The 25319-nt window shown below is 47.9% G+C and overlaps 1 protein-coding gene across 1 annotated transcript in view; it reads left to right on the top strand.

Moving 5' to 3' along the window:
• Window positions 1-734: 734 nt before the first annotated feature.
• The window catches only part of SLC35B3 (solute carrier family 35 member B3), a 101788-nt gene continuing 77203 nt past the window's right edge, over window positions 735-25319 (top strand). The window contains exon 1 of the mRNA XM_073678748.1: window positions 735-915. Coding sequence (XP_073534849.1) covers window positions 845-915 — 71 coding nt within the window. The 5' untranslated portion in view covers window positions 735-844. The remainder of the gene's footprint in view (window positions 916-25319) is intronic.

Below are 25319 nucleotides of genomic sequence, written 5' to 3'. Positions count from 1 at the left end.
CTCTAAGAAAAAAGAATAAAATAAAAAATAAAATGTATACTTACCTTCTGGCGGCCCGCGCTGCGCTCCTCCTTTCTTCCTGGCACTTCGCGATGGAATGAAGGACCTGCGCTGACGTCAGAGTCATGCGACGGGTCACGCGACGCTGACGTCGGCAGGTCCTTCAATCCACCGCTGCCGGCAGCCGGGACGGTGAAGCAAGACAGCGCGGGCCATCGGAGCGTAAGTATAGATTTATTGTTTTATTTTTTGACATTCTCTCGGTCACACTATATAAATTCATGCCGGTTGCATGGATTTATATAGTGTGACCAAGTTGACAAGCACTTTCCAAGTGATGCTAAAATCTCTTGGAAAGCGCTTGTCAACCCGCATGCGGAAATGCAAGTGAAGAACGCTTCACATCCGCATGTCCCTGGCAGGAAAACGCATGTACAATCCGCATGTACAATCCGCATGCGTTTTTTTCTACCAGGGAGATGCAGAAACGCTCAGGAAAAAATCCTGAGCATTTCTGCATCGTGGGCACATAGCTTTATTGATATCATTATAATAGTCATGATCATTATTATACGTTTCTTATTGTTATTTATACATTTGTTACTGTATGTTACGTGTAAGGTTAAATTCTAGCAATGAGGACACATTTCTCATTCTTGCAGCGCAGGATCATTCACTATTCTTCCACCTGTATACAGGATGTGGATGGTGTCAAATGACTCAAGTTAAACACTTCCCAGTTAGCTAGTCGAGTCCACGAAGTAGAAAGAGATCATAGAACAAGGAAGTCCGTATATCAGCTTAAGCAATTCTGTTTTCTTGGTGTCTTCGTTTTAATGAGGGTATGTTAACTGAAAACAACACACGGCCATCTTCAAGTAGTTTGAACAACCAGCGGAACAGCAGTAATGAAAGGTACTTAATTATATATGATATTAGCAAAAAAATATGTGAATTAGCATATGGGAAGTCTCACATTACACCATTGCTTGCACAATAAGTATAGCACATTGAGCAATATGAAAGGCATTATTATTATTTATTTTTTTTAACTTTAGGTTCAAATGTTTATGCTTTTATTTTACCTGGCAGTCATATTCTACAAAAATTGAATATTATGTTTGAAGAATGTTTACAGTACTGAACCTGTGATTAGACTCATGCTGCCTGAGGTTTGACACTGGCTGATTCATAGTTAGAAAAGGCAGCAGGGTTCATATAGAGAGATCAGACTAGTCCATCGGACAGCTTCTTCTCAACCTGATCTGGTGATTGCTAGCTCTCTCCTTACATGCACACACGAGAGAGACCTGTCAATCACCTGGAGCGGGGCGGGCATAAGCCAGACAAGTGACATCTCTCCTAAGGGCCACAGCTTCTGAAACTATTCTCTATCAAACGTCATCCATAAAAATACTCGGCTATGTGAACAGCCATGTAGCCTAATAAGTACGATTTCTATATTTGAAAAACATGGATAGAAGTCAAGTATGAAAAACTGATGTCTGTATGAGTTTGCCTAAGTCTGAAAATTGTGTAAATATAAACCCACCCATTTTTAGATTCAAGTTTACAGTCGTAATGAATCTGCACCAATATTTTCGTTATTTCAGATGCGTATGTTTTTTCACATTTTATTTTCAAAATGTTTGGGGGTTTATTTGTAAATACATTGTAGGGTGCATCCATTATCAATACGGGAAAATGGTGACAATTTCTTAATATGCTTTATTGTATATTATTCTAAAATGCATGAATGATTACTTAAAAGGAAAATAGATATGTACGGTGTATATTGATTGTTTTGATGTAAGGTAAATATACATGATTCTTCTGCATGAAAAGTTAAGATTACAAGAGTATGCGTGTTTAGAAAGTAAAAGTATGACTGTATCTATTGATTTAGGCCTACTTCACATGTATCTAGTGATGCATTGTCATTTCAATCCAGTGTTAACTAAAATGCCGGATGGAAACTGATGGAGAAACTGATCCAATTGTTTTCAGTGTGATCACTCCCACCTGTCCAGGGCATAAGTTGATGCACTTGACAAGTGCTGGTCAGTTGTCCAGATCACAATGTTTCACATAATGTTGTGGCTCGAGACCAGTGCTTGGGGGACAATGGGGAAGAACTCTGATGGCGATTTATGCATTGAATTTTCTGGATTAAACCATGTGCAATCTGTATGCAATCTGCTTTTTCTACAGCAGCAGCTATTAATAATTTACAAGACCATTTACAGTTTGACATGTTAAAGAATTGCAATGTATCCGTAAAAAAATGGAGCTATACGGTGGCTATTTACGACATTCAATTTTTTTTTCAGCACCCATAAACTTTAATGGCTGAGTCTAATCCAACACATGGAAGAAACTAGTGTATGCTGTGATTTTTCTTTCACATGTAGATTCAATTTGTGAAAAAACTGGTCATCTGCATTGCCTCATTGAATAACATAGTTCCGGGTCCAGTCCTTTTTTTTTTACAGACAGCACTCAGACGAGCACTATGCTCTATGCTGAAATGATGTATACAGTACGTCGTGACCTAAGAGAACTGCAGGAGTATTAACTCGTACAGGGCACAACTATTTAAGACAAAGTGTGTGTATACATATATATATATATATATATATATATATATATATATATATATATATATATATATATATATATATATATATATACACACACAGTTAGGTCCATATATATTTGGACAGAGACAACATTTTTCTAATTTTGGTTCTAGACATTACCACAATGAATTTTAAACTAAACAATTCAGATGCAATTGAATTTCAAACTTTCAGCTTTCATTTATGGGTATCCACATTAAAATTGGATACAGGGTTTAGGAGTTTCAGCTCCTTAACATGTGCCATCCTGTTTTTAAAGGGACAAAAAGTAATTGGACAGATTAAATAATTGTAAATAAAATGTTCATTTCTAGTTCTTGGTTGAAAACCATTTGTTGGCAATGACTGCCTGAAGTCTTGAACTCATGGACATCACCAGACGCTGTGTTTCCTCCTTTTTGATGCTCTGCCAGGCCTTCCCTGCAGTGGTTTTCAGTTGCTGTTTGTTTGTGGGCCTTTCTGTCTGAAGTTTAGTCTTTAACAAGTGAAATGCATGCTCAATTGGGTTGAGATCAGGTGACTTGACTTGGCCATTCAAGAATATCCCACTTCTTTGCTTTAATAAACTCCTGGGTTGCTTTGGCTTTATGTTTTGGGTCATTGTCCATCTGTAGTATGAAATGAAGACCTATCAGTTTGGCTGCATTTGGCTGGATCTGAGCACACAGTATGGCTCTGAATACATCAGAATTCATTCGGCTGCTTCTGTCCTGTGTCACATCATCAATAAACACTAGTGACCCAGTGCCACTGGCAGCCATGCTTGCCCAAGCCATCACACTGCCTCCGCCGTGCTTTACAGTTGATGTGGTATGCTTTGGATCATGAGCTGTACCACACTTCGCCATACTTTTCTCTTTCCATCATTCTGGTAGAGGTTTACCTTGGTTTCATCTGTCCAAAGAATGTTCTTCCAGAACTGTGCTGGCTTTTTTAGATGTTTTTTAGAAAAGTCCAGTCTAGCCTTTTAATTCTTGATGCTTATGAGTGGCCTGCACCGTGCAGTGAACCCTCTGTATTTACTTTCACGCAGTCTTCTCTTTATGGTAGATTTGGATATTGATATGCCTACCTCCTGGAGAGTGTTGTTCACTTGGTTGGCTGTTGTGAAGGGCTTTTTCTTCACCATGGAGATTATTCTGCAATCATCCACCACTGTTGTCTTCCGTGGGCGCCCAGGTCTTTTTTGCATTGATGAGTTCACCAGTGCTTTCTTTCTTTCTCAGGATGTACCAAACTGTAGATTTTTCCACTCCTAATATTGTAGCAATTTCTCGGATGGGTTTTTTCTGATTTTGCAGCTTAAGGATGACTTGTTTCACCTGCTTGGAGAGCTCCTTTGACCGCATGTTTACTTCACAGCAAAACCTTCCAAATGCAAGCACCAAACCTCAAATCAACTCCAGGCCTTTTATCTGCTTAATTGACAATGACATAACAAAGGGATTGCCCACACCTATCCATGAAATAGCCTTGGAGTCAATTGTCCAATTACTTTTGGTCCCTTTAAAAACAGGGTGGCACATGTTAAGGAGCTGAAACTCCTAAACCCTTCATCCAATTTTAATGTGGATACCCTCAAATGAAAGCTGAAAGTCTGAACTTCAACTGCATCGGAATTGTTTTTTTTTAAATTCATTGTGGTAATGTCTAGAACCAAAATTACAAAAATGTCTCTGTCCAAATATATATGGACCTAACTGTATATATATATATATATATATATATATATATATATATATATATTGCAAGAGGGCCGCCGGACATGTCCTTGTAGGGAGATATGTGTCACTGAGGTTGGCAGCTTCAGTGATGTGAAACCGCGAAAGCATGCTCCAGCACAAGTAGTGCTGGGAGGGTTAATTAGGTGTATCAGGGCTGTTTTTTTGAGCAGTCATAAGAGATGGGGGGGGATTGGCTGCTCACATATCCCCACCCCAGGATGTGTGTATAAAATGAAGATCTAGTGTCTCATTCAGTGTCTGTGGCTGGAGGTGTGGAGACCTCCAGAGTGTTTGTGCCAAAAGACACTGACCGTGACCGTGAGCGGGTGAACCCGCCATACTGGATGGACTGTTTACTTTCTGTTTTTGTTACACTGTGCCAGACAAGGCTTTCTTTTGTTTACTTCTGGAAGTGCAGTTTATGCAGAATGTAACATACCTGGCGGCGTTCTTGCATAGGGCACCATCTCCCACTATGCAAGATCGCAAACTTGGTCATCAGTCCAGTCTGCTAGCCTGGCTTCTTTCCATGCTGTCTGCTTGCCTCTGTTCTGGCTGCTTAGGGCGGTGGCTCGGTCACTTCCTGTTTCTTGTAGCTGCTGTGGGCACACCCCTAATGCGTCCTCAGCCTATTGCTGTCAGTCACTGGATACTTAAACCAGCTTTACCTGGAAGCTGGTGCCTGAGCAACTTTATCATTCAGTGTGCTCCTTGACTCTGAATGTGCCAGGTCCTGTTCTGTTTCTCCTGCTTGTCTGCCTTCCTGGAGGGTGTATTTCCAGGCCTGTCTGAACACGTGCCTAGCCTGTTCGTCCCGCCCTCTGGGGGCTGCATACCCAGACTCGCTCCTGTATCTCGCTGCAGTGTCAGTTCCTGTCTGAACACTCAGTTTCTGTCTGAACACTCTCCTAGCCTGTTTCCTGTTTTTCTCTATGTCCGTACTTTCCCTTTTTCTGCAGAGTCTCAACCTGCACCTAATTCCTACTCGTTGTCGCTGTACTACCATTTGTGAGTTTAGAGTCCACTCGCTACTTCATTGCAAGTATCTTGTGTGTATCTGGTTCAGCCTTTCCCTTCCAGTCTGTTCCGTGTGAACAGAGCCCTGTCCCCTCTGCTCTGCCTTTGCTCACCGCTCCGGCGGTTCTTGCCTGCTCTGCCTTGCTCACCGCTCCGGCGGTTCTTGCCTGCTCTGCCTTGCTCACCGCTCCGGGGGTTCTTGCCTGCTCTGCCTTGCTCACCGCTCCGGGGGTTCCTACCTGCTCTGCCTTGCTCACCGCTCCGGCGGTTCTTGCCTGCTCTGCCTTGCTCACCGTTCCGGCGGTTCTTGCCTGCTCTGTCTTGCTCACCGCTCCGGTGGTTCTTGCCTGCTCTGCCTTGCTCACCGCTTCGGCGGTTCCTACCTGCTCTGCCTTGCTCACCGCTCCGGCGGTTCTTGCCTGCTCTGCCTTGCTCACCGCTCCGGCGGTTCTTGCCTGCTCTGCCTTTGCTCACCGCTCCAGGCGGTCTCGTTCTGCCCTGCCTTTCACTCACCGCTCCAGGTGGTCTCGTTCTGCCCTGCCTTTCGCTCACCGCTCCAGGCGGTCTCGCTCTGCTCTGCCTTTGCTCACCTCTCCAGATGGTCTCGCTCTGCTCTGCCTTTGCTCGCCGCTCCAGGTAGTCTCGCTCTACTCTTGCTCACCGCTCCAAGCGGTCTCACTCTGCCCTGCCTTTGCTCACCGCTCCAGGTGGTCTCGCCCTGCTCTGCTCTTGCTCACCGCTCCGGCAGCCTAGCTCTGCTTTGCTGTTGTTCACCGCTCCGGCGGTCTCGCTCTGCTTGTCTAGCGGTCTCGCTCTGCCCTGCCTTTGCTCACCGCTCCAGGCGGTCTCGCCCTACTCTGCTCTTGCTCACTGCTCTGGTGGTCTCTCCCTGCTCTGCTCTTGCTCACCGCTCCGGCGGCCTCGCTCTGCTCTGCTTGTCTACCGCATCTGCGGTTCTGTTCCTCAGTCCCAGTCTGTACTGGAACTTATCCAGTCTGTGCTCCAACCTGCTAGTGCCTCCCTGTCGGCACTCCAGCCGTGCTTGCCACTACTCCCTGCCTACATACCAGTCGTGCTTACCAGTGCCCGCCTGTCTGCATACCTGCCGTGCCTGCCTATACCCACCAGTCAGTGTGCCAGCCTAACCAGCCTGTTCCTGTATTCTCCGGTGTGGGTCAACAGCCGTGTCCGGGGTCTGACCTGGAGTAGCACCTGGTCCCTCTGCTCAGTTCCGCCTTGGTGCACTGGCGTCGTTAGTTGTCGTGCGACCTTGGTCGGATCGGGTAGATACTTAGTTACGCCCCTCCAGGCACTCTCCGGTTCATGGTCCAGTGGGATCACTAAACACGCACACGCCAGTCAGTCTGGGCGTGTGCATAACACAGCATAATAAACCTACCTTGGACATTTTAAAGAGACAGTGTCCCGTGCCTACCTCTAACGTGGCTAAGTGAATACCGAACCCTACAATTGGTGCTAGAAGCACGGGCACGAATCCCAAGGGGCAGTGTGACTGCTATAAGAAACAGTTTATGCCCTGGGTGAAGGCGGCCAGCCAGCAAGCGACGTCCGGCAATATGGAGGAGTTGATTAAGCAACTGGTGCAGGCTAACCTCCAGCAGCACCAACAGCAGCAGCAGCAGTGGCAACAGCAGTAGTAAGCACAGCAGCAGCAGTGGCAACAGCAGCAGCAGATGCAACAACTACAGCATAAGCAGTATATGGAGCTCCTTGCCGAGGTGATCCGTGGCAAGGAAACCGCCCCATCCCCTACTCCAGGTAATGACTCACACGTCAGGAAGACGGTAAGGAGAGCATTGCAAAAGATGACCCCGGGTGATGATGTCGAGGCGTTCCTGACGGTCTTTGAGAGGGTGGCAGAACGAGAGAAATTGCCTCTAGAGCAGTGGGCGGAGGTGCTGGCGCCATATTTAACAGGGAAACTGCAGAAGGCCTATTATGACCTGGCCTTGCAGGATGCAAAGGAGTACGCCAAGTTGAAAAATGAGATTTTGGCGCGCTTGAGAGTGACTCTGTCAAGGCGCAACGGGTGCACCATTGGGCATATTGCAATGACAAACCTCCCTGGTTCCAGATGGTCCAAAAGTGGTTGCAACCTGAATCTTCCTCCCCTGCACAAATGGTTGAGAAAGTTGTCATGGACAGGTTCATACATTCCCTTCCGAGGTCGGTGCAATCCTGGGTTGCCCAGGGAGATCCCCGCAATGCCGATGACTTGGTGGGGTTGGTGGAAAGGTACCAGGCGGTTGAGAGTTCCTTGGGGAAACAAGGGGTCATAGCGTCTCCATACTGGGGTTCCCAAAAGGGGGCGGACACCCAAAAGAGGGGAGCTAGAGCCACACCTGGGGGGTATCCTAGAGCTCAGGAGGGGTCTGAGTTGCTGCCCAAGGTCCCACCCCATTACGTAGTATGTTGGAGGTGTCATACCCCAGGTCACATAGAAGCCTGTTGCCCCATGACCAACAAGCCAATGGACTGCAGCACAGGATGGCGCTGCTTGTACTTTGCATATCCTGCCTGCAGAGCTGTTCCTCAACCAGGCGAGGGACCGCAGGAATGCTCTGTATTGGTAAATGGAGTGCAAGTGACTGCTCTATTAAACTCGGGGAGTTTGGTAACCCTAGTGCGGGCCTCAGTTCCTCATCAACTGGTTCCGGGGAAAAAGGTTGGCATCTGTTGTATCCATGGGGACGCTAAGGACTACCCTGTGGCCCGAGTGGTCATAAATACAAACTGTGGTGCCGGGGCCCATGAGGTGGACTAAAATGTTTGGGTGCTCTATGCTTCGGTCGAGCACATTGGAATACTCGGGTGCTCGCCACGAGCAACAAGCCCAATGTAAGTCTATGGGAAACTCGAGCATTTTTCAGACGGCTCCCCCCGGCGGTCTGCAGAGGGCCAAAAAATTGACCAAAACGATGGGAACAGTGCTCAAATGACATGAGGACAGCATAGGGAAGACCCCTGGAAGCATTTCTGACTACCAGGTCACTTCTGTCAGCAACGTTGTCAGAGGTATTACGCCACTTTTACAGACTCACAATAAAACATACAAAAACGAAACCAAAATGGATTTTCCTGGGAAATATGTTAAGGAACATCCTTTCCAGAGTAATGACTTGTATATAAAGCAAAATAAATAAACAAAAACAAAAAGGCTCCTCCACACCTTGGGCTATGTTCAAACATAGCGTTTTTGATGCGTTTTTTCACTTTTGCATTGCTTTCAAGCGTGACAAATGCATTCACCAGGAAATGTCATTTTAACATTTTACAACCTTATCTGGCCATGTGGTGTGTGAGATATCATCAGACACATCGTGTTTCATTTATGAAGGAGGAACTCTGAAAGTCACAACGCCTATTTTTATAGGGCCATCAGGCGGCCTTTAATATTCTTAAAGGGCCAGCAGTCGGCCCTCACTATTCTTAGAGCGCCATCAGCTGGCTATGTTTTATTGTTCCCATTACTAAAGAGTGGGTCTCCTATACTGTTATTGCATATGCAGAGAGTCCCAGGGCTGCCCAAAATTTGGACGCAGCCCAATACCCCCTTAGAAGAGATTTAGAGGAGGGCCTCCTGAAAACAATGTTCCCATTATTAGGAAGTAGGTCTCCCATTGTGTTTGCCTATGCAGTGAATGCAAGGGTTGCCAAAAATTTGGAGGCACTCCAATGCCCCTTGGAAGAGACGTGGAGGTCAGAGGGCCTCCTTAAAACAATGTTCCTATTATTAGGAAGTGGGTCTCCTAATGTGTTTTCCTATGCAGTGAATGCAAGGGTTGCCAAAAATTTGGAGGCACTCCAATGCCCATTGGAAGAGATGTGGAGGTCAGAGGGCCTCCTGAAAACAATGTTCCCATTATTAGGAAGTAGGTCTCCCATTGTGTTTGTGTTAGAACCCTCCTGTTAGTTCTTTTTCTATTTTGTTGGTCACATGACTTTCTGCCTATATAATCCAGCTCCGCCCTTCTGGCCTTGCTGGACTTCAGTGTTACATTTACTCTTAAGCTAGCCAGGTGCCTTGTACCTAACTCTGTAGTTTGCTTGGTCCTTGGACCACTAGTACTTTTTGTTTGTTTGTCTTTGCTCTGCTACAATTTCTGCTAGGAGGTGTCCAACTATATCCCAGTCCTTAGCTCTTGTAGGGACCCCTCCCTTATATCTATAGGTCTGCGTTCTGACTAGCCGAGGACTTAGACGGGTCTGTTCACAAGGAACAGGTCTCCCGCTGCATCGTAGGGAATCAGCTTAGTCCTATTGTAGGGACAGTCTTCCTATCTTTCCTTAGTGCTTGTAGCAGTTCATAACAGTTTGCCTATGCAGTGAATGCAAGGGTTGCCAAAAATTTGGAGGCACTCCAATGCCCCTTGGAAGAGACGTGGAGGTCAGAGGGTCTCCTAAAAACAATGTTCCCATTATTAGGAAGTGGGTCTCCCATTGTGTTTGCCTATGCAGTGAATGCAAGGGCTGCCAAAAATTGGGAGGCACTCCAATGCCCCTTGGAAGAGACGTGGAGGAGAGTCTCATAAAAAAATGTTCCCACTAGAAAGGAGCGGGTCTCCTATACTTGTAATGCCCAAGCACTAAGTGTATGGGCTGCCAAACATTTACCCCTGGGAAGTATACATGAGCATACTGTATAAAAATTTTTTTTATGGGCATCATAAACACCCTTTAAAAAAATTATGTGGGTGTTGCATCACGGACCACGGTCACCCTGGTGATATGGTGATGGAGGATGAGGAGAAGGAGGAGGACAAGAGCAAATAGCCAAAATCAGGAAGCGTATACCCATGTGTGAGTGTGAAGAGGTGCATGGGAATACACCTCCCAAAAAAAGACACTGGTTTTGAGTTTATGTTACGCTGCTATCATTCGGTGGTGTTGAGAAGTCTAGCCCAATCCAGCCCTTGGTCATTTTTATAAGAGTCAGCCTGTCAGCATTTTCAGTTGACAGGTGGATGCGCTTATCAGTTATAATTCCACCAGCGGCACTAAAAACACACTCTGATAAAACGCTGGCGGAATGGCAGGCCAGGACCTCCAAGGCATAGAGAGCCAGTTCATTCCACGTATCCAGCTTGGATACCCAATAATTATAAGGCACAGAGGAATCACGGAGGACGTTGGTATGGTCGGCACGGTACTCCCTCAGCATCTTCCCAAACTTTGCACTCCTTGTGAGAGTACCCCGCGCCTCAGGGCTTGAGCGATGGGAGGAGCTGAGAAAATTCTCCCAGAACTTTGACAGTGTTCCCCTGCCTTTGCTGGACTGAAGTTGTGTCTCTCTCGCCTGTACTCCTTGGTTGTCCAACGAACTGTGATCTCTGCCGCCAGCGTTTTCAGATGGGAATTTTTTTTAATAGTTCTGCAACAAGGGCATTCTGGAACAGACCCATTTTTGTAGACCTGTCCGCCTCAGGAATAAGAGATATAAAGTTCTCCTTGTAGCGTGGGTCTAGAAGTGTCACCAACCAGTAATGACTGTCACCCAAAATTTTGAGAATGCGAGGGTCATGGGAAAGGCAGCGTAACATAAACTCAGCCATGCGTGCCAGACAACTAACAGGCAAGACTGCCGTGTCCTTACCAAGAGGATAACTGACCATGCTCTCTTCCTCCTCCTCTCTGTCCTCCGGCCATCCACGCTGAACAGACGGTATGACAGATGTGCAGGAAGTACCGTCTATAGCTCAGGAAACTAGCTCCTGTTCTTCCTCCTCTTCCTCATTAAGACCCAATCCACGTTGGGATGAGATGAGACTGGGCTGTGTGTAATCACCCAGTATGGTTTCTTGCTGCATCTCATCGTGCTCCGCCTGCAATGCAGCCTCTTTGATTGTGAGCAGAGAGCATTTCCAAAGACAGAGAAGTGGGATGGTGATGCTAATTATGGCGTCATCGCCGCTAACCATCTTGGTGGAGTCCTCAAAGTTTTGGAGGATAGTACATATGTCTGACATCTATGTCCACTCCTGAGGTCTTATGTGTGGAGTCTGAACTGAAAACCGATGGCCTTGTTGATGCTGGTACTCAACAACTGCCGTCTTCTGCTCACAAATCCTTCCCAACATCTGCAGTGTAGAGTTCCAACGCGTGAGGAGTCGAGGACATCACACACCAGTCTGTGAGCCGGAAGCTGCAAACGCTGCTGAAACACAGCAAGGGCGGCGGAAGCTGTAGGTGACTTTCTAAAATGGGCACACAGGCGGTGTACTTTAACAATTAGATCCGGCAGCTCCAGGTAGGATTTGAGAAACTGCTGAACCACGAGGTTAAGCACATGGGCCAGGCATGGTACGTGTGTGAGCTTGCCTCGCCTCAGAGCCGCCACCAGGTTCTGGCCATTGTCACACATGAACATGCCAGGCTGTAGGTTTAGAGGTGTGAGCCACAGATCTGCCTGCTCTTTCAGAGCTGTCGACAGCTCTTCAGCATTGTGCGGTTTGTCACCTAAGCATATTAGCTTCAGCACAGCCTGTTGCCACTTGGCCGAGGCAGTGCTGCAGTGCTTCCAGCTTGTGACTGATGTGGTCATTTCTCAGATGGAGGCTGAAGAGGAGGAGGAGGCTGAGGTTCGGGAGCTGAAGACTGTGAGGGCAACCCTGATTGATCTAGGGCCCGCAATCCTTGGCATCAGGAGGACGTGTTCCGTCCAAGGTCCGACTGGGTCCCGGCTTCCACTATGTTAACCCAACGAGATATACCGTCCCTGCCCACAAGCACTTGTCCACGTGTACGTGGTTAGGTGGACTTTCCCGGTAACTGCGTTGTTGAGGGCACGGCTAACGTTTTGGGACATGTGCTTGTGTAATGCGGGGACGTCACACCGGGAGAAATAGTGGCGGCTGGGGACCGAGTACCGAGGGACGGCCGCCGCCATCAGATTGTGGAATGCTTCCATCTCCATGAGCCTAAAAGGCAACATTTCAAGCGCAAGCAGTCGTGATACGTGGGAATTTAGTAGTGTGGCCTGTGGGGTGTTGGCTGCGTATTTGCACTTGCGTTCCAAGGACTGGGGTATGGACAACTGAACGCTGTGCTGGGACAAGGACGTGCTTCCTGATGCTGCTACTTGAGAGTGTGCAACGACAGGTGCAGGGCAGGAGGCATCTTAGCATGCACCATGGACAGGGGATTGGCTTGCATGCACAACAGCGGAAGAAACAATGGTGCCACCCGCAGACACTGTTCCTGGACCCTGGGGTTCGGCCCACAAAGTTGGATGGTTTGATGCCATGTGCCTGATCATGCTGGTTGTGGTCAGGCTGCTAGTTTTGCCACCCCTGCTGATGCTGGCCTGGCAGGTGGTGCAAATGGCCTTTTTGAGGTTATCGGCAATGTCTTTAAAAAAACAACCAGACTCGGGAAGACCTAACAGTTGTACTGGCAACTTCCTTCGTGTTGGTGTTACGGGGAACGGTTGCCTGCCTTCTGTCTGCGGCCACCACACTCCTTCTTCCTGCCTGTTGGGGTGCTCTGCCTCACTTCCCCTGTGTGCTGCTGTCCTCGCTCTGCATGTCCTCCTGCCAGGTTGGGTCAGTTACTATATCATCCACCACCTCATCTTCCACTTCCGCACCCTGGTCCTCCTCCTGACTTTCTGGCAATTGTGTCTCATCATATTCCACCTCTTGTGACACTTTCCCACTATCGCCTTCGTGTGACCGTGGCTGCTCAAATATTTGGGCATCGCTACATGCGATCTCCTCTGGCCCCGCTTTAAGTGGACCGGGCAAGAGGCCCGAATCTATAAATGGAAGAGTAAACAGCTCTTCAGAGTATCCAAGTGTGGGATCAGTTGTCTCCGGGCACTCGGCATGGTGGGAGGAAGGAGGATCAGGGTGAGGAATATGCGGTCCAGACTCACGGCTACTGAGACTTGACCATGTGGAAGACATGGTGGTGGCTAAGTGACTGGAAACATTATCCACTATCCAACCAACAACCTTTTGACACTGCTCTGGGTTCAATAGTGGTGTGCTGCGGTCCCGAGGAATTGGGACAGGAAGGTCGGACGAGAAGATGTGGGTGTTTGTTGTGGCACAATTTCAGTTTGCCCACGGCCTCGGCCTCTGCATGCACCATCACCATCACGTCCAGTTCCCCGTCCCTTGCTACGCGCCTTCCCCATTTTAAATGGAGGACAATATCTTCCACGATCACTGCAAATGGCTGAATTTGGAGCGAAGCTATATGTAATCCGTGTGATGGAGAAACCACAGTTTTAAATACCTGGTGTAAGGTAGCGCTAATGATCATGTTGAGGGGCACTCACTTCACCGGGTCAATTAAAGCACACATGCAACACTTTCTGGTAATCTACAGTCAAGCAGTTTATTAAACATCATAAACTGCCTATAACATAGTCCATCTCAGTGGCTCGCAGGCATGTTACACATGTAATATCCTAGAGCCTTTTCAGTGGCAGATATGCCCACGTGACTCCAGATACAGCCTTCAGCAAGGTAACAATATCAATGTCTATATCAAGCACCATTTTTACCTTTGCCGGGTCTAGCGGCTTCTATCAGCTCTGTTCTGCCACAGCTGTGGTGTAAGGCTCCCCAGACGTGGTCTCCAGGCCACGTGCCTTCCAGGGCCAACGGTGTCCCAGACACAGGGATCAGGCCTCTTGCCTTCCAAGCCTACTGGTGTCCCAGACACAGGGACCAGGCTTCTCTGCTGTTTCAAAAACCACCAGGGTTTATATATCCTTCTGTGTGCACAGGACCTGTGATGTCACAGTCATGTGATCAGTCACCTGAAGGGGTTTTACGTGGTCAGCCAGAACACACCCCCTGGATATTTTAGTAATGCAGCAAGCCGCTGCATTACACTGGTCTGTAGGTAACTATTTTGAACAGCAAACCAGTGCCAAAAACTTTGAAGACACCCTGAAAAAAAATTTGAATGGAGGCCAAAAATGGCAGTATTTTCAGCACAATTATATGTGATCCATGTGACGGACAAACCATAGTTTTAAATAGCTGGATTTTTAGCGCTGTAATATGGAAAGGACCTGGCAGCAAGCAAATGGCGCAGTAAAATGGTGTTCTCTGGATTGCTTTTTAAGCAAATAATGAGGATTAAGATCAAAAAATTATTCCTGGCCCTTGAGACCTGGGCCTTTGTCTAGAAATATCTAACAGCAGCAGAAGGCAGAACTGGAATGGAGCCTCTTGTGCTATATGCACTGCAGTCTGCTATATACACTGCTTGCCTGCCTATATACACTGCCTGCCTGATATCTCTGCAGATGGATTAGTCCTCAGAAAGACTATTTGTTGAGATGGATATGTGTAATGTACTTGTTTTCTCCCTACACTACCTAATACACAACCAAATGTCTCCCTAGCTCAGCAGCACCTCTCCATACACTGCCTGATTGTGGAGTAGACTGAAGAGTACAGCGGCACCAGGTCTGATATAGACCTGATGACGCTGTGCGGCCAGCCAATCACTGTAATGCCACAACCAACATGGCAGGGAGGGGACTCGAGCATCCGCCCGAGCATCTTGCAAGTACTCGGTGAGCTCCGAGCATCTCGAGTACTGAGATGCTCGGGCAAGTACTGAGTATTTGCGAGTATGCTCGCTCATCACTATCTACTACCGTACCTTCTGTTCTCTATTAGAGAAGTCCCACAGGCCTCTACTGGGTTCTCCCCATTTGAACTGTTGTATGGCCGACACCCCCGTGGACTCCTGGACGTGGCAAAGGAGACCTGGGAGGCGGAGTCTACACCCCACAAGAGTGTAATTGAACATGTGGCCCAGATGCAAGAGAGGATTGCAGAGGTGATGCGCATTGTGAAAGAACACCTCCTCAAAGCACAAGAGGCACAGTCGAGAGTGTACAATAGATCAGCGAGGGTGAGACATTTCAACCCTGGGGATCAGGTACTAGTGCTGGTACCTAAGGTGGAGAGCAAGTTCCTGGCCAAGGAGCAGGGCCCCCATGAAGTGGTTGAAAAGGTTGGAGACGTCAACTATAGGGTTCACCAACCAGGGAGAAGGAAGCCCTACCAGGTGTACCACGTCAACCTCATTAAGCCGTGGCGAGACAGGGAGCCTGTGGAAGCTCCGTGTTTGATAACAAAGACTGAAACCAATGTGGAGGAAGTCAAGGTGGCAGAGTCACTGTCAAGTGCCCAGAAGCAACAATGCCGGGAGTTGCTACAGCAGAACAAGGACCTATTCTCGGATCTACCGAACTGTACTCAGGTCATAGAGCATGAGGTACTTACGGAGCCGCATGTCCGAGTGAATATGAAGCCATATCGGATTCCTGAAGCCCGCCGAGAGGTGATCTCGAAGGAGGTGTAGCGCATGCAGAATCTGGGGGTCATCGAAGAGTCTAAGAGTGGCTGGTCCAGTCCCAGAGTCTTAGTGCCGAAACCAAATGGAGAGTGGCGCTTCTGCATTGACTATAGGAAACTGAATGAGGTCTCTAAGTTTAATTCGTACCCAATGCGCAGGGAAGATGAAGTAATTGAGAGGCTAGGGCAGGCCAGGTACATCACCACCCTTGACCTCACAAAAGGGTATTGGCAGATCCCTATGTCCCAAGAGGCCAAGGATAAGACGGCCTTTTCAACTCCAGATGTGTGTTTCCAATACACCAGAATGCTGTTTGGGTTTCAAGGAGCACCAGCTACCTTCCAGAGAGCCATGAACCGGATTCTAGCTCCCCACAGGAAGTATGCAGCGGCCTACCTGGATGATATTGTGATCTACAGCCAGGACTGGGGTAGCCATCTGAGTAAAGTCCAGGCGATATTCGATGCTCTTCGGAAGGCGGGGTTTTCCATTAACCTGAAGAAATGTGCCATGGGCATGGAGGAAGCCAAGTATTTGGGCTATGTAATAGGAAGAGGCGTGATCAAGCCCCAAATAAATAAAATTGACGCGATCCAGGGTTGGCCACAACCTCTCTCAAAAAAGCAGGTCAGAGCGTTCCAGGGCATCATGGGCTAATACCGCTGCTTCATCCCCAACTTCGCCATGGTAGCCACCCCTTTGACAGACCTCCTAAAAGGGACAAAGTCAGTTATGGCTAAGTGGACTCCAGAAGCGGAGATGGCTTTCCAGGAACTAAAGCAGGCTCTGTGTAAACAGCCAGTGCCGGTGGCTCCGGATTTCTCAAAAGAGTTGATGGTCCAGACGGACACATCAGATGTCAGACTGGGTGCTGTCCTATCACAAGAGGTGAACGGGGAGGAGCAACCCATAATGTATTTAAGCCGGAAGCTGACATCTTGTGAGAGAAATTACTCCATAGTGGATAAGGAATGTTTGGCCATCAAGTGGGCCCTGGACACCCTAAGGTACTACCTCTTAGGCAGGAAGTTCAGACTGGTGTCAGACCATGCCCGACTAAGATGGATGAGCGAGAAAAAGGGGAACAATGCTCGAGTGACCAGGTGGTTCCTAGCCCTTCAGGATTTTAACTTCCGTGTAGAGCATAGGCCTGGGAAACGGCATGCAAATGCTGACGCGTTGTCGAGGGTCCGCGGTTTATTAGCGGAAGGTGCCAAGCCCCCCTGCTTTGGGCAGAGGGTGGGGTATGTAAGAGGGCCGCCGGATATGTCCTTAAGGGGAGATATGTGTCGCTGAGGTTGGCAGCTTCAGTGATGTGAAACCGGGAAAGCATGCTCCAGCACACATAGTGCTGAGAGGGTTAATAGGGCGTATCCGGGCCGTTTTTTTTGAGCAGTCATAAGAGATGGGGGGGGATTGGCTGCTCACATATTCCCACCCCAGGGAGTGTGTATAAAATGAAGACCAAGTGTCTCATTCATTATCTGTGGCTGGAGGTGTGGAGACCTCCAGAGTGTTTGTGCCAAAAAGACACTGACCATGACCGTAAGCGGGTGAACCCGCCATATTGGATGGACTGTTTACTTTCGGTTCTTGTTACACTGTGCCGGACAAGGCTTTTGTTTACTTCTGGAAGTGCAGTTTATGCAGCATAATAAACCTACCTTGGACATTTTAAAGAGACAGTGTCCCGTGCCTACCTCTAACGTGGCTAAGTGAGTACCGAACCCTACTATATATATATATATATTATATATAATAGTGCACTTCTAGATCTGTAGCTGTTTAATAGCTCCATCAGCATTAACCCACCCAAAGATTAAGTCACAGATAAAGATAATGTCATCAGACTTGTGCTGTCCTGTCTGAAGGCAATATAATGTAGTCACAGACACACTGATTATAGCGATGTGTCAATTTGGAATTCTCCCTATTCATAAGCTACTGGCTCCCATAGCCTGCCTGCCCACACCTCCTAGGGAGAAGGCCATTAATTAGCAGTGGTTGAGTGAGGAAGCCGACAACCCATGAATATTGAGGACTAACATCATTGAGGACTACAGCACTACCCCTTATAAAATGTAATTTTCTGAAAAAACAAGTGATGCAGCACCATAAGGATCATGAGCACAAAATAGGGTAGCATAAGCATTGGAAAAGATTCCCTAATCTAAGGCTCTACAGTATTCATGTCAAACTCCGTATCGTGGGCCAAATCTGGCCCACAGGGTGGTTATATTTGGCCCGTGACACCAGAACCGCCACCACTATGTGCGGCCATTATTCTGTATGGAGGACTATGTGGGGCCCATTATTCTGTATGGAAGTGTCACGCTGTCACTGTATACTGGAGGTAGGGGGCCTAAGCTGACCCTAAGCTGGGGCCCTGACTAATCCCTCAACCTGGAGGTACTGTTAAAGGTACAGAGGTCCAGGCCGCCAGCGTAACCCCTACCTCCTGAGGATCCCTGCACCAAAGTAATCTAGTCCTGAGAAGGACCCCGATCACTACAAAAGGGGACAAGTAATAATATGCCCACACACAGTACTTAGACGCACGAGACAGTACAAGGGAAAAACCAAAATCACCTTGCATACAAAAACTACACAACTACAACAGAGGGAACACCAACGGGAAAGGAGATAAATGATAAAGCGAGGAAGGGAAAAAACTCTCCAAATACACTTATCTCTTAAACTCCAAATGCCACGATCCGCTCTGTTAGTCTGCATGAAAAGCTTTCACCGACACTTCCCTAACAGACCAGCAGGCATATGAAGGAGTCTAACTACAGCAACATTGATTGCAGCTGGGCGAGGCTGGACCTCGTCTAGCACAGAGAGAGAGAGAATTAACTCCCTCACTGCTGAAAAACACAAAGCACCAAAAAGTCAGCTGCGAGAAGTCAGGCTGTGTAATCGTGACGATCTTCGTGGCGACACACCCGTGACAGTACCCCCCCTTCTACGAGGGGCCTCCGGACCCTCAGGGCCAGGTTTATCCGGGTGAGTCGTGTGGAAGGCCCGAACTAATCGGTCTGCGTTAATATCCGACGCAGGAACCCACATCCTCTCCTCAGGACCATACCCTTTCCAATGAACCAGGTACTGAAGGGACCGGCGATTAAAGCGTGAATCGATGACCCTCGATACCTGGAACTCCAAGTTACCATTGACCACCACTGGAGGGGGAGGTAAAGGTGACGGTACCACCGGCGCCACATACCTCTTAAGCAACGATCTGTGGAACACGTTGTGAATTTTAAATGTAGGGGGGAGGTCAAGACGGAATGCCACCGGATTAATTATAGAACTGATTCTGTACGGCCCGATGAACCTGGGACCCAGTTTCCAGGAGGGAACCTTAAGTTTTATATTCCTGGTAGACAACCATACCCGATCGTTCACACTTAGGTCCGGACCAGACACTCTCCTCCTATCAGCCATACGTTTGTATCGGTTCCCCATAGTATTCAGATTCTTCAGCACCCCTCTCCATACTGAAGCGAGTGATGAGGAAAATCGTTCCTCCTCAGGAACCCCCGAAGAGCCCCCCCTACTGAAAGTACAAAACTGGGGGTGAAAACCATATGCCCCAAAAAACGGGGACTTACCAGTGGACTCGCTCCGCCTATTATTAAGAGAAAACTCTGCCAGAGGTAAGAAAGAAGCCCAGTCCTCCTGGTTCTCTGACACAAAACACCGGAGATATGTCTCCAAGCTCTGGTTCATACGTTCCGTCTGACCATTGGTCTGAGGATGAAAAGCCGATGAGAACGACAAATGCATCCCCCGCCGTGCACAAAACGCCTTCCAGAACTTGGACACAAACTGAGACCCCCGATCAGACACCACCTCGGAGGGTACCCCGTGAAGCCTCACGATCTCCCCAATGAACACCTGCGCAAGAGTTTTAGCATTAGGGAGAGCCGGAAGAGCGATAAAATGTGCCATCTTGCTGAACCTGTCCACTACAACGAGTATGACCGTCTTACCCGAAGACGGAGGGAGGTCCGTAATAAAGTCCATAGACAGATGAGTCCAAGGACGCTCCGGGATCTTCAAAGGTAAGAGGGCCCCAGACGGACGGGTATGTGAGGTCTTAGAGCGCGCACAAACCCCACAGGACGCGACAAAAGTTACCACCTCCTTATGTAAGTTAGGCCACCAAAACCGACGCGAGAGGAGATCCACAGTTGCTCTACTCCCCGGGTGTCCTGCAAAAACTGAGTTATGGTGTGCCTCGATCACCTTTTGTCGCAACTGATCTGGAACAAACAGTCTCCCCGGAGGTCCAACAGGGGCGTCCCCCTGAGCCTCCAATACCTCCTCCTCCAGCTCAGAGCATAGTGCCGAAACCACCACCCCCTCCTGAAGGATAGGAATCGGGTCGTCCGTATTCCCGGCCCCAGGGAAACTACGAGATAAGGCATCCGCCTTTACATTTTTTGACCCAGGACGATATGTAACGACAAAATTAAACCTGGTAAAAAACAATGACCACCTAGCTTGTCTGGGATTCAGACGTTTCGCGGACTCCAGATATAGCAGGTTCTTGTGATCGGTGATGACGGTGACCGGATGGACTGCCCCCTCCAAAAAATGGCGCCACTCCTCAAAAGCTAACTTAATGGCCAAGAGTTCCCTATTGCCGACATCGTAATTCCTCTCAGCGGACGACAATTTTTTTGAGAAAAAGGCGCACGGATGCCACTTACCAGGGGACGAACCTTGTGACAATACTGCTCCCACCCCTACCTCGGAAGCGTCTACCTCTACAATGAATGGCTGTGACGCATCAGGTTGAATGAGTATGGGTGCCGAGGCAAAACATTTTTTCAAGGAGGAGAATGCTTGACAAGCCTTGTCAGACCACCTAGAAAAATCCGTCCCCTTTTTAGTCATGTCTGTGAGAGGCTTAACCATGGACGAGAAATTACGAATGAACTTCCGGTAATAATTCGCAAACCCCAGGAAACGTTGTAGTGCCTTAAGATTCTCTGGCCGATCCCACTCAAGAACTGCCCGCACTTTCCCAGGGTCCATACGAAAACCAGACGCTGAAACCAGGAAGCCTAAAAACTGGAGTTCCTGTACGGCGAACACACACTTTTCCCATTTGGCATACAGTTTATTATCCCGCAGGATCTGTAACACCTGCCTAACGTGCTCCTGATGAGACACCAGATCCGGCGAGTAAATTAAGATATCATCCAGATATATGACAACAAACTGTCCCACCAGGCGGCGAAAAATGTCATTAACAAAGTGTTGGAACACCGCCGGGGCATTAGTCAGACCGAATGGCATGACAAGGTTCTCATAATGCCCCTCCGGAGTGTTAAACGCCGTCTTCCACTCATCCCCCTCCTTCATCCTAATCAGATTGTACGCCCCCCTGAGATCCAACTTAGAGAACCATTTGGCGCCCACGATCTGATTAAAGAGATCGGGAATAAGTGGGAGCGGATACGGATCCCGGACCGTAATCCGATTAAGTTCACGGAAATCCAGGCAAGGGCGTAGGCCTCCATCTTTCTTCTTAACAAAGAAGAACCCCGCAGCCACCGGTGAAGATGAAGGTCTAATATGCCCCTTAGCCAGACTTTCTGAAATATAATCCTTCATGGCCTGCCTCTCAGGACCAGAAAGGTTATACAACCTAGCTTTAGGTAACTTGGCCTCAGGGAGCAGTTTTACAGAACAGTCATACTCGCGATGAGGAGGTAGTTCCTGACACCCTTTCTCCGAGAATACATCCTCAAAGTCCGCCAGAAATGGAGGTAATACCCAAGGAGTAACTGCACCGATGACCGTGTTCATGCAGTTTTTATTACAGAATTTACTCCATTGGCTTATCTCTCTGGTTTGCCAATTAATAACCGGGTTATGCTTAGTTAACCAAGGAAGGCCCAACACTATAGGAGTGGGAAGACCCTCCAACACGTAGCAAGACAACAGTTCTTTATGTATCGCCCCCACTTGAAGTTTTACATTATGCACAGCTTGCAAAAACCTTCCCTGACCGAGAGGCCTGGCATCGATCGAGAATATGGGGATGGGTTTAGCCAACTCACTCAATCGCATACCTTGAACCCGGGCAAACCGAGCATCAACCAGATTAGCCCCGGCCCCACTATCCAGAAGAACAGATATCCTCTCAGTTCTCGTACCCACCACCACTTCCGCCGGTACGAGAAACTGAGACGAACCTAGGGACGAAATACCTACTCCCAGATTGCCGTCCACCACACAACCTGGGATCAACAGTTTTCCGACGACTCTTCACTCTGCAAGGGACGGGATGGACACCCCCCAATAAAATGTCCCTTTCTCCCGCAGAAGAAACACCTTCCTGTCTTATGGCGCACCACCGGTCCCCTCCCCCGAAATGATGTCCCACCTAATTGCATAGGCTCCTCTGGACTGACCAGGGGAACAACCATATGAGGGGACCTTGTAGGAGGTGGAGTCATCACAGGGGGTAGAGTTATCCCACACTTCTCCCGAAGCCGTCTGTCAACGCGAATAGCAAGGGCCATAGCGGCTTCCAGTGACGCGGGAGAGTCATACTGTGCCAACACATCCTGTAATTTGTCGGATAAACCTTGACAAAACTGGCTCCTAAGAGCCGGGTCATTCCACTGGGTGTCCGTGGCCCACCTGCGGAACTCCGAACAGAATTCCTCCGCCGGACGATCTCCCTGCTGGATCCTACGTAACTTAGACTCAGCAAGGGAGATCCGATCAGGGTCATCATATACGAGTCCCAGAGCAGCGAAAAACCTATCCACTGACTGGAGAACCGGGGAGCCCGGGGGAAGAGAGAACGCCCAAGATTGTGGGTCCTCTTGTAGGAGCGAGATGACAATTCCCACCCTTTGTTCTTCACTCCCCGATGACCGAGGCCGCAGCCGAAAGTACAGCTTGCATGCCTCCCGGAAAACAAAAAACTTGTCCCGCCCCCCAGTGAACCTGTCAGGGAGAGCTACTTTAGGTTCTGGTCCGGCTTGCTCCTGAGGATACAAAACCTTGGACCTAACGTCCGTCAGCTCCATGGACAAGCTCTGCAACTGCCGAGCTAGACCGGCTACTGGATCCATGGTAGCTGGAGAAAAACTAAGCAGGTCGGTGAAAATGTCACGCTGTCACTGTATACTGGAGGTAGGGGGCCTAAGCTGACCCTAAGCTGGGGCCCTGACTAATCCCTCAACCTGGAGGTACTGTTAAAGGTACAGAGGTCCAGGCCGCCAGCGTAACCCCTACCTCCTGAGGATCCCTGCACCAAAGTAATCTAGTCCTGAGAAGGACCCCGATCACTACAAAAGGGGACAAGTAATAATATGCCCACACACAGTACTTAGACGCACGAGACAGTACAAGGGAAAAACCAAAATCACCTTGCATACAAAAACTACACAACTACAACAGAGGGAACACCAACGGGAAAGGAGATAAATGATAAAGCGAGGAAGGGAAAAAACTCTCCAAATACACTTATCTCTTAAACTCCAAATGCCACGATCCGCTCTGTTAGTCTGCATGAAAAGCTTTCACCGACACTTCCCTAACAGACCAGCAGGCATATGAAGGAGTCTAACTACAGCAACATTGATTGCAGCTGGGCGAGGCTGGACCTCGTCTAGCACAGAGAGAGAGAGAATTAACTCCCTCACTGCTGAAAAACACAAAGCACCAAAAAGTCAGCTGCGAGAAGTCAGGCTGTGTAATCGTGACGATCTTCGTGGCGACACACCCGTGACAGGAAGACTATGAGGGACCCATTATTCTGTAAGTAGGACTATGTGGGGCCCATTATTCTGTATGGAGGACTATGTGGGGCCCATTATTCTGTATGGAGGACTATGTGGGGCCCATTATTCTGTATGGAGGACTATGTGGGGCCCATTAGTACTCCATACAGAAAATGTGGGGCCCATTATTCTGTATGGAGGACTATGTGGGGCCCATTATTCTATATGGAGGACTATGTGGGGCCATTATACTGTATACTGGTTGGCCCGCAACTTTGTCCAAGTTTTTCATTTTGGCCCTCTGTGTGTTTAAGTTTGACATGTCTGCTCTACAGTGTGGTACTTTGAGTTGGACATTATGTTTATATAGCTCCCCACTGCTGGGTGTCCATTAGTGTGGGCCTTGGTCCTTCTCGGCCCTGATTCACATTTATGTTATTAGCCATATGGTGAGGTTTTAATACTAGAGCTTAGGACCGTCCTGAATAGGATCACCGTAACGTGGTGGGATGGCTTTTACATTTTTTTGATCAAAATTATGTTAACTAAGCACCCTATATTATTTTCATTCAATACTGCTATTTACTTATTTACTGCAGGGTATTGGCTCATTTTGTTTTTATCTTAGGTTTAGCGTTTTCACAATTATTGCACTGGGAATAATTGAATGGATAACTATTCACTCCATACAAAATGTGTTTGTGGAACAGGCTCTCTTGGCAACAATAAGTAACGTCAGCCTTGCACATGTGGACATGGAAAATTTCTCATCACGTGCTGTTTACCAAACTGTAGCAAAAATGGAGTATTTTTTACATCTCATTTTGTTTTTTTCAGTTTTCACTGGTCTTTTCCTCAAGTACCTTCATTGTATGATCTTTATAATTAAAATACTCTTGTAATGTCTTAGGCTAAGTGCCCACGATGCAGAAATGCTGGATATTTTTTCCCCATCTCCCTGGCAGGAAAAACGCATACGGATTTTACATGCGCTTTTCCTGCCATGTAGAAGCGTTTGTCAAGCTTTTAAACATGCATTTCTGCATGCGGGTTATCAAGTGCTTTTCCAAGCAATTTTAGCATCACTTGGAAAGGGCTTGACAACTTCGTCACACTCTATAAATCCATGCAACCAGCATGGATTTATATAGTGTGACCAAGTTAATAGTTGAAAAAAAGAATAAAAATGGTAAGAAATAAAAAAAAAAAAAAAAACATTATACTCACCTTCCGATGGCCCTGGTCTCTTTATCCGATGCTTCTGGTCTCCCCGGTGTCTCGCGGTGGTCTAAAAGGACCTTCCAAGACGTCATTTAGTCATAAGACAGGTCACGTGACCGCCGACGTCAGCGGTCACGTGACCTGTCACATGACTAAATGACGTCATGGAAGGTCCTTTCACACCACCGCAAGCCTTACAAGAGACCGGACGCAGCGGAGAAAAGACCAGGGGACATCGGAAGGTAAGTATAATGTTTATTTTTTTTTTTATTCTTTTTTTAACAGGTACCATGGTACCCGGGTCTGGAGGAGAGTCTCCTCTTCTCCAGACCCGGGTACCATCCGCACATTGAATCGCTTAATATCCGCATGTGCACATGTAATGGTGTGGATATTAAGAGATTCAATGCAAGTCAACGGCGGCAATTACGCTGCGTGTCCGCAAATTTAATGGACATGCTGCGTATTTTTCCGCAATGATAATCCACAGCGGAAATTTCCGCAGCATGTGCACAGCACATGTGGATTATCATTGGGGACCATGGGGCACGTATTACCAAGTGTTTTTTTAAGCATTTTCGCTGCGGAAATTCCGAGGCAAAAGCGCTTGAAAAACG

This window comes from Phyllobates terribilis, unplaced genomic scaffold (genome assembly GCF_046119375.1).
Source record: "Phyllobates terribilis strain yellow unplaced genomic scaffold, ASM4611937v1 Scaffold_4__5_contigs__length_816908805, whole genome shotgun sequence".
In the NCBI taxonomy this organism is placed as follows: domain Eukaryota; kingdom Metazoa; phylum Chordata; class Amphibia; order Anura; family Dendrobatidae; genus Phyllobates; species Phyllobates terribilis.
Note: the sequence above shows the minus strand (reverse complement) of the source record. Positions and strands in the feature narration are given on the sequence as shown.